The 10,288-nt window shown below is 45.9% G+C and overlaps 1 protein-coding gene across 3 annotated transcripts; it reads left to right on the top strand.

The window, feature by feature from the left end:
• On the top strand, window positions 1–2,795 carry LOC105897251 (basic proline-rich protein-like). 3 transcript variants are annotated; one of them, XM_031583977.1, is made up of 6 exons: window positions 1–115; window positions 189–244; window positions 332–1,836; window positions 2,167–2,528; window positions 2,599–2,636; window positions 2,719–2,795. In XM_031583977.1, the coding sequence occupies exons 1-5, from the start codon at window positions 93–95 to the stop codon at window positions 2,606–2,608; spliced, it is 1,956 nt and encodes a 651-aa protein (XP_031439837.1). In that variant the 5' UTR covers window positions 1–92; the 3' UTR covers window positions 2,609–2,636; window positions 2,719–2,795. The 3 variants fall into 3 exon arrangements, with proteins under 3 accessions (XP_031439837.1, XP_031439836.1, XP_031439835.1); XM_031583976.1 differs by having other exon boundaries at window positions 332–1,476; window positions 1,546–2,528; XM_031583975.1 differs by having other exon boundaries at window positions 2–115; window positions 332–2,528.
• The last annotated feature ends 7,493 nt before the right edge of the window (window positions 2,796–10,288 follow it).

Genomic DNA, 10,288 nt, shown 5'->3' on the forward strand with positions numbered 1-10,288 from the left:
TGTTTGGGAATCAAAGCTGGGGTGTTGCTGTTGCAGTGGTGAGGAGAAGAGTGCTACTTTTGGGTCTTAGTTTCAAACCGTTGAAGTTGGTGATGACTCTTGGCATGATGTTCAGGTACACATTCAATTGTTTGTCTTTAGGTTGTCTTTTTCTCTGTCACCTGATGTAAACAAAGTGTATTCTGCAGGTTGCCTTGGATTTGCCTTTACTTCATAAGTGAAATATGCGGCCAACAACTTCAAGGTATGAGTTGGTGCTTTTTTTTTTTTTTGTTTTGTAGTAAAGTTGCATGTTAAGTATATTTTAACTGAAGCCCTTGTTTTGTTCTAGGATTGGAAGTACCCCAGAGTTCTGGGTACTTTAGCTTCAGACCCAGGCCTCCTGGCATTGGCTCTGTACCTTCCATGAATGACTTCAGCTCAATCAAAGGTCAAGCGTTACCAAGTTACAATGAACCTTCTAAGGAAAGTAAAGCAGAGACTCCTCATGCCCCAGCAAGCCAGATGCAGATGCCATCAAACCAGGTTTGGTCTCCGGTGAGCCAAGATGGCCTGGTGAACTCCGTGTGGACTCCCCTCAACCCGACTCAGGAGGGCCAGGGTCAGCAGTCTGTAAGCCCTGCGTTCAAGACGGCATGGGCCCAGATGTCCCCGCCCTCAGTGAGCCAGGCTGCCAATGTGCCCTCATCCCCAGTGAGCCAGGCAGCCAAGATGCCACAGGTGCAGATGCCCCCATCATGGGCCAAGATGCCCCTATCCCCAGTGAGCCAGGCAGCCAAGATGCCCCAGGCCAGAGTGAGCCAGACGGGTGCAGATGCCCCCAACATGAGCTCAGATGATGCCAGCCCCAGGGAGCCAGGCAGCCAAGATGCCCCAGAAGCAGGCAAAGGTGCCTCTGGCCCCAGTAAGCCAGGCAGCCAAGATGCCCCAGGTGCAGATGCCCCCAGCATGGGCCCAGATGCTTCTGGCCCCAGTGAGCCAGGCAGCCAAGATGCCCCAGGCGCAGATGCCCCCAGCATGGGCCCAGATGCCTCTGGCCCCAGTGAGCCAGGCAGCCAAGATGCCCCAGGCGCAGATGCCCCCAGCATGGGCCCAGATGCCCCCGGCCCCAGTGAGCCAGGCAGCCAAGATGCCCCAGGCGCAGATGCCCCCAGCATGGGCCCAGATGCCCCTGGCCCCAGTGAGCCAGGCAGCCAAGATGCCCCAGGCGCAGATGCCCCCAGCATGGGCCCAGATGCCCCCAGCATGGGCCCAGATGCCCCCGTCCCCAGTGAGCCAGGCAGCCAAGATGCCCCAGGCCCAGAATGGGTCCAGATGCCCCCGGCCCTAGTGAGCCAGGCAGCCAAGATGCCCCAGGCGCAGATGCCCCCAACATGGGTCCAGATGCCTCCAGCCCCAGTGAGCCAGGCAGCCAAGATGCCCCAGGCCAAGATGCCCCGAGCATGGGTCCAGATGCCCCCGGCCCCAGTGAGCCAGGCAGCCAAGATACCCCAGGTGCAGATGCCCCGAGCATGGGTCCAGATGCCCCCGGCCCCAGTGAGCCAGGCAGCCAAGATGCCCCAGGCCAAGATGCCCCGAGCATGGGTCCACATGCCCCCGGCCCCAGTGAGCCAGGCAGCCAAGATGGCCCAGGCCAAGATGGCCCAGGCCAAGATGCCCCGAGCATGGGTCCAGATTCCCCCGTCTCCAGTGGGCCAGACAGCCAAGATGCCCCAGGCGCAGATGCCCCCAACATGGGCCCAGATGCCCCCGGCCCCAGTGAGCCAGGTAGCCAAGATGCCCCAGGCCAAGATGCCCCGAGCATGGGTCCAGATGCCCCCGGCCCCAGTGAGCCAGGTAGCCAAGATGCCCCAGGCCAAGATGCCCCGAGCATGGGTCCAGCTGCCCCCGGCTCCAGTGAGCGAGACAGCCAAGATGCCCCAGGCGCAGGCAAAGGTGCCTCCGGCCCCAGTAAGCCAGACAGCCAAGATGCCCCAGGCCAAGATCTCCCGAGCATGGGTCCAGATCCCCCTGGCTCCAGTGAGCCAGGTAGCCAAGATGCCCCAGGCCAAGATCTCCCGAGCATGGGTCCAGATGCCCCCGTCCCCAGTGAGCCATGCAGCCAAGATGCCCCAGGCCAAGATGCCCCGAGCATGGGTCCAGATGCCCCCGGCCCCAGTGAGCCAGGCAGCCAAGATGAGCCAGGCAGCCAAGATGAACCAGGCAGCCAAGATGCCCCAGGCGCAGATGACTCAATCCAACTCTTTAGGTAGTCTTGGCAGCTCCTCCATGGATGTCAGTGGCGATACTGAGGGTCCCTCATCAGGGCAAGAGCACTACCTTGTGATCTCAGAGCCATTAGGTTTTCAAACGCGCTACCTGGTTAAGTCCTTCAACCGTTACGTGCGTGGAAAAAGGGTCTTTTCCCAAACCACCTACATCCCACTGGACGTTCCTCCAAGTGATGGTGCTGCTCAGCCTGCTCCAGTCCCCAGTTTTCCTGGACATGAAGCCCACACTGGCCAAACTGTAGACTACATTCCTTCAAGGTAGGCCTGGCTCTTTCTTTATGTCTGTGGCCATAAGTGAGTGAATTATAATGTGTTTCTTTCTCTTCAGGAAAGGATAAACTTGCCCAGTTGATCTTTGCCATGGAGGTATACGATTAATTTTGCACTCAAATTCTGTGTTTCATGTGGGAGGGAGTCTTGCTTTTCTCATTTTGTCTTGTCTTTTCAGGCCCTGAACTCCAACCTGAATGGATTTCTAGGATTCACTTTACATTGTGGTTAAAACAATAAAAAGATGTTCTTTAATTTTGCTCCCTAATTTCTTGACTAAACCTTTTAACCTCCTTCTAAAACTGAATGGAATTGAGGTGTAAGAGGCAGGCTATTCATGTGTAACATGGGCATTTTGTCCTGCTGTTGAAAGAAGCAAATTGATTACAGTATTAGTGGAGAAAGTTGGAACGTTCAGGAGGTAGAATTTCTTTATTGGGTTCTCTGACAAACCAAGTTTATAAGAAGCCACCTTCAGTCAAATGTCTGCTTTCTTTTGAACTGTTAAGCTGTAGGTGTGTAACATGCTGCCATTGGTTATGCTATAGAGGCAAATGCTCCATAAAATGGGCTATATTTGTAAGTACCCTGCATCAGTGTTTCAATGATATTCTCCTGTCAACCACATGCAGGCATGTTTTATTTATGTAGTAATTCAAAGCTCTTAAGAAATTAATTTCAGATGGTGTATTCTAAAGAACATTCAACATCACAAAAAAAGGATAAACTGTAATTTCAGTGAGTTTTAAATGAAATGGAGTGCATTTGATCAGCTTACAGCAAGCATCTAAGAACAGTTCAGTCTTGCTGGCTACAGCTCCTGACAACATCCTTGATGTCATCTGGAAGTTGGTTCCGACAATTTTATGACAAAAAAATGAATATGTAGTCCACTTTTCTGAAGTTATGTGAAAAGGTCACTGAAACAAATAAAGAAAGAATAATGTTAGACCCTTGAACATAGGTTAACATCAATGCTGGTGTTCACATCCTGGTGCGAGTCTTCTGACAGTAGGAATGCAATGCATATGTAAGTGATTATATAAAATATGATATAAATAGATGGCAACAACATTAGCAAACTAGTGCTCCCATTGTACAGTACAAAACAGCAATAACAGAAACTCTACAGCAATATCACAGTATCAAAATAGGTGCAATAGAAAGTACATGTGCAAAGATGAGTCTAATATTCTACTCTAAATATGCAGTATGTTATTGGTTACATGTATCAACTGCTAATTTAATCAGAATCAGAATCAGAAAGGTTTTTACTGGCAAGTAGGTTTTCACCTACGAGGAATTTTTTGTGGTACGTTGGTGCAAACAATAAACATACACAATAAACAATACACATTAAGTTACAGCAGGGGGGTATTCGTCGTAGCTCGCTAAGCGGTTTATCGAGCTAATATTCAGGCTAAGATAAAAAACGCCCCTCTTTTTGGTTCGTGGAAGAAACTTTTGATAAATCACCATAGTTACATATCGATTAGCACTAACCTACTCCAGGGCAGGCTAAATTAAGTGTAGCTGGATAAGCTTGCCACACCCCCGGAAAAAGGAGGGATCCCATTGACCAAGGACTGATATTAGATTTAGATTAGCGGAGGGAGAGAGTTCTTTGCGATCGCCAAGATCCATTATTCTTGTATGAGCGCTACCGATTCAGCCGACAAGGAATCATTAATTTACAAGACCTTCTCGAGTAATTTATTGCAAACACCACAGTCGAACATTGACTGTCTTGCGCTTTTTTGGCGAGTGGTACATTTTTGTAGTGTCGGTGATGCGGAGAACAAAGCACTCATAATTATATGAGTGTTATTAGTACACCATAGCATATCATTATTGTAGAAAATGATTAAGGTGGACTCATGATAAGAATAGAGAGAAATACAGACAATTTATTTTCACTGCTTCAATTTATTGCATTTGTTATTAATACATTTAGTAATTTAACAGACGCTTTTATTCAAAGCGACTTCCAAGGAAATGTAAAACTACATCGAGGAAGGAGGTGATGGGATTTGAACTAGCAACCGTGCAGATTCAATCCGGTAGAGGCAACCTCTGTACCAGTGGACACTTGCCGTCAGGTATTCATACATAGATATCACTCTATAAACATCCCAACACACCTTGCTCTCACAGCGGTGGTGGTGTTGAGTTTTGCCATGATTATGGTCTTGTATTCTTCATAAGTGTTCATGTTCATCTCCTACTCGCCAGCGAAGAAAAAAAAGAGCCCTTTTCTTTGAGTTTAGAACCATTATACCGTTAGAAAATCATGGTTTTGGTGATCGACCTTTCCTGCCTTTTGAAGTAGGACGTGCACGCGCAAATGCCATGATAACTTTAGCCTGGTTGAAATTAACCACATGATTAGGATGCGGATCAGCCATTAACGAACCGATATTTTCTGTTCTCAATCAGCTCGCTAATCTTAACGGGCTAAAAGGCCAATTGATTAACTTAGCTTCAACTCTACGACGAACGTACCCCAGGAGTGTGCAAAAAAGGGATTAGAGTCCGTGTTGGGGGGCGGGGGTCCCGGGCCTTGTTGATGAGGCCAACCGCAGACGGGAAGAAGCTGCTCAGGTGGCGTGAGGTTTTGGTCCTGATGGACCGCAGCCTTCTGCCGGAGGGGAGTGGCACAAGGAGTTTGTGTCCAGGGCGGGAGGGATCAGCCATAATCTTCCCTGCACGCCTCAGGGTCCTGGATGCATACAAATCCTGGAGAGATGGCAAATTGCAGCCAATCACCTTCTCCGCAGAACGAATGACACGCTGCAGTCTGCTTTTGTCTTTGGCAGTGGCAGCAGCGTACCAGATGGTGATGGAGGAGGTGAGGATGGACTCAATGATGGAGGTGTAAAAGTTCACCATCATTGCCTTTGGCAGGTTGAATTTCTTCAGCTGCCGCAGGAAGTACATCCTCTGATGTGCTTTTTTGGTGAGGGAGATGATGTTTAGCTCCCACTTGAGGTCCTGGGAGATGATAGTGCCCAGGAAGCGGATGGACTCCACACTGTCAACTGGGACGTCACTCAGGGTGATGGGGTTGGGAGGGGCTGGGTTCTTCCTGAAATCGACAACCATCTCCACTGTTTTCAGCGCGTTGAGCTCCAGATTGTTCTGTCCACACCAGGTCACCAGATGGTCAATCTCCCACCTGTAGGCAGACTCATCACCACCAGAGATGAGCCCAATGAGGGTGGTGTCGTCCGGGAACTTGAGGAGCTTGACGGACTGGTGACTGGAGGTGCAGCTGTTGGTGTACAGGGAGAAGAGAAGAGGGGAAAGAACGCAGCCTTGAGGGGAACCGGTGCTGATGGTCCGGGGGTCAGAGACATGTTTTCCCAGCCGCACGTGCTGCCTCCGGTCAGACAGGAAGTCTGTGATCCGCCTGCAGATGGAGTCAGGCACACTCAGCCGGAGAAGCTTGTCCTGTAGCAGAGCCGGGATGATAGTATTGAAGGCAGAGCTGAAGTCCACAAACAGGATCCTGGCATAGGTTCCTGAGGTGTCCAGGTGCTGGAGGATGGAGTGAAGGGCCATGTTTACTGCATCGTCTACAGACCTGTTAGCTCTGTAGGCAAACTGGAGGGGATCCAGTAGAGGGTCAGTGATGGCTTTGAGATGCCGCAACACAAGCCGCTCAAATTACTTCATCACAACAGAGGTCAGAGCAACGGGTCTGTAGTCATTAAGTCCACTGATCTTTGTTTGTTTGTCCAATGTAACAACGCTGGTAGTGTTACTGCTAATGACCATAACAAAAAGGGAATTTAACGTATACAAAATGATCACATTGTAAGAATTATATTCTTGTAACAGTTATAATTTCGTATCCACATCTGTTCAACAAAAAGATGTATTGGCGTAACTACCTTATCCATGACATAAATGGAAATATAAAACTAATTGAAAAATAAGTTAAGGACACAAATGTGCTCCCCAGAAGCCAAAAGACCCAATCGATGTCTAAATAGAATTATTAAATTATTTTGTAATTAATTTTACCTCATCAAGCTTCATTTCAAGGGAAGACTGTGTTCAAAAAGGTATGCGTTAATTCACTCTCTTACCCTGTAGGTTACAGGACATATATGTGTGTTTGATAGGGTTAATTTAGAAAATGTATAAAACTAATCCATTTTGCTACCTCACATTCTTAGGTTTTAAGCGGTTGAGACCCTCAGAAACTTAAATCCTTCTTAAGAAAATAAATTAAGTTCAGCCTAGAAATACTTCACGTCTTAGTAGTCGACTGTTCTGAATCGAAAACTAGCACTTTGGCTGTTAAGTTACAGGGGAAAGTGCCTACATGACATAGAAAAAACTGTTTGTTGTATGAGGTGTGGCAGGCTAATCTCATAAACAAAAGACAAAATAAAATTCCACTACTTTTGGGTATGCAGAACAGTGCTTAATACATTTGATAGGGTAATGCTGTGGCACATTATTCTGAAATCATAACCCAGAGGCTATATTGCTACCGCCTGGTGATCGTGCTGCTGTACAGGCACACTGTTGTTTCAGTTGAACATCTTTTTAAAGGTACTGTGTGTAGTTTTTAGTGGCATCTAACAGTGAGGTTGCAACCAATTGAATAGCACTCTCTCACTCCTCCCCTTCCAACCTAGGGTGATGATGTAAGACTACAGATGATGTCATCTTCTACGACCGCATCGAATAGTCAGTCACTTAAGGTTAAGGTCAAATTTAGGACTCTAGGTCATTAATGATGACATTAGAATATGTTATGAAATTTAACATTCCTCATTAAGCCACTTTCTCAGTATGGCATTGATATTTATAATACTTGTCAAGGCTATAACATATGGGCTTTGTTTTATACAAATGGAGCAAGCAACCGATAAGCTATCAATGCAAGCCTCCAACTGATTGGGTGGCAAAGTGCTGTATTTTTAAGACAGTAACTTAGCATTTATGGTTATTGGCCTTGCCACCCTATTTACAAGAGTGACATTTTTTTACTTCATACAATACATACAATGTCAATGCTACTGGAAAGAGGATTAAGAAAGTGGCCTAATAAAGAAACCAGCTATTAACAATCATCTTTAACAGGTCTATTGAATGGCAAAAACAAAATTACCTATTTTTTTTACCTACAAACACATTTTCTTTATTCCTGATTAACCTCTCAACTGTTACCTTGTCATTAACTATTACTGCAACGCAGACATATGGCCACTGCTTTTCTAAAGATCGCAATTCGGTACTGTTAGCCTACCTACCTATGCAATTGTGCTTACAGGCAGATTCAAATGTACTAAATAGTAGTCTTACTCTTATTCATCAACTAGGTTTACGGAGCAGCTGTGAGTGTTTGTACTAGGGTGCCAGTTACACTCTTCAGTTCAATTCAGTTTTATTTATATAGCACCAAAACAATAAAAATGGCCTCAAGGTGCTTTACAGAGCCCAGAGCCAGAACCCCCAGGAGCAAGGAAATACTCCCATTAAAAGGAAGACACGTTAACACGTTAAAAGTGGCAGGTAATATGGCCACTTTATCAATATAAATGCCCTGAAATATTTAATTATTAAATGCAGCCTAAACAAAATGAAAGGGTGTGTCTGATGTTTCATAATTGTTTTTTTTTACCTTGTTCAGCCATAGCCTTTTCCCATGATCCCCTCTGACTCTCTGTCTCGTGCTTCTAGTCTTTATCTTAGGCTATCAATCTTTCCTAGGGCAACTGTCTGAGCCTGAATTGTATTGTAGGGATTATGATTTACCAATATATTCCTTCTATTTTTTAGATGGAACACAAGACAGGCCGACTGTCCCCCTATCAGAGATCAGTGACTGTGCACCTCAAATGCGTAGAGAAAGCATCTGGAGTCATAGCTATTGAATTCCACTTTGGTGACACGGTTACTGTGGATTTAAATAATCTTTCAAATGTAATTAAAGTATTTTAAAGTTCAATAAAACAAATAAAAAATGGCAATGTAAAAGGAGGGCAGGCAAGCACAAGATCTAACCCAGGACATATGGCCATTACGTTGAGCAAGTCATCCACAGGGGCAGTGGTATAAACCGCTTCACTGAGAGGAGCTTTCAGTATGTGATACACTACTAAGCTGAATATGTCCTGGATCTGGATCCAACTAGCCCACCTGCAGAGGCACATCGTGGACCTGCTGATCGTGCCGCTCCTTCTGGTGACCAGCAGCAGCCAACAACCCTCATAAGCCACCTTGAGTCTGGCCTGGTGCTCGACCACCCAATCCTGTACCCGACCCAGGAGAAAGACTACGGGGGAAGAAAGGGGAACTCACCCGTGCCCTTATTAGGTGTGGTATTATAGCAGAAAAACACCTGAGAGAGCAGTGTGTGTAGCAGGGTGTGGAGAGTTCTATTGGAATGCTTGCACTGCAGGGTAGTACGGGTTAGTAAGGGACTTCCCTATCCCATACAAGCAGCGGAGTTGGTGGACCTGAGGGGCCTGGTGGTAGAATAAGAGGTTAAGAGGTCTGTGATACAAGACAGAGCCTGCCCACTAAGGGCTTTAAAAACGAACAGGAGCACCTTAAAATCAACACGCCAGCTGGTGAACACGCCAGTCATGATAAGGAAATTCTGTAATCCATTCTTGGATGCCTCCAGCACTGTGATATCTATGGTAAGATCTAATTTAGCCTAGCCCATTAAACATGTGTTCTGGCCTGGAATCTTTTACAACTTGCAACGATGGCATTCTTGGCACAACCACTGGATGTCCGAAGACAACCCGGGAACGCATGTCAGAGAGAGGATGGCACAGAAAGACAGATGCCATGCCATGGACTGAGTCACAGACATCATTAAGTCCAGGAATGAGGCTTGCTGGAGGGGCATTGGGACCGGAGTGTTGATAAGGGCGTGTCCCTTGTGTGCTTCACCGTCAATATTTACACCAGTGGCTATGTAAATATTACCTCTGACTAACATTGCATAAAAAAATCATCTGCACCTTCTTATGACTCAGTACATCAATTTAGTTGTTAAAAAGTCAAAGTGTCTATTGTTGCTTGAATGTGAATCTGCATACACTGACTCTGATTCTGGAGGAGCCATTTATTGTGAATCACCAAAATCTCCAGAACAGGACAGGTTTTAGATTTTAGTTTATTGCAAATAATACAAACAGTAATGAAGAACTGCAGTCATCAAAAAAGAGAGAATTCTAGGGGAGAGAAGTGGATGTGTGAGCATGTGTGGGATGAGAGCGTCACTAAAGTGTTGGAAGGAGACAGAGAGTGTCTGTAGGAGAAAAAAGGTGATAATATGGTATATGCTGATACTAGATTGTATTACAGTTTATTTATGTACTTATTTATTTTAAATATATTTGGGCTATCAAAATGTATTTATTCCTAACTGAAATATTGGTTTTGAATATTACGGTAACTTGGCCTAATAGAAGTGTCAATCCTCCCACAAACACGTGGGAATGTTTTAGTACTAGTCATGCAGATGAAAAGTAAGCTTGTGCTTTATTTATCTTCCGTCATCATGTGACCATGTGCATCTACCACATTATGCTACCACATGAAGTAAGTTTCTGTGGTAATAAACTTTCTGTGTAGATAACGGCACAAATTGCCCTGTCTTCACAACATTAAAGCAAGTGATGTTCATGCACAAATCATTGTTCTGTACAATTTAGCAACTCAAATGCAACCCAACAGCTAGGCTAGAAGGGCTGAATGAAGAAAGAAACTTTGTG

The sequence above is a fragment of the Clupea harengus genome, chromosome 17 (assembly GCF_900700415.2).
Source record: "Clupea harengus chromosome 17, Ch_v2.0.2, whole genome shotgun sequence".
Taxonomy (NCBI): domain Eukaryota; kingdom Metazoa; phylum Chordata; class Actinopteri; order Clupeiformes; family Clupeidae; genus Clupea; species Clupea harengus.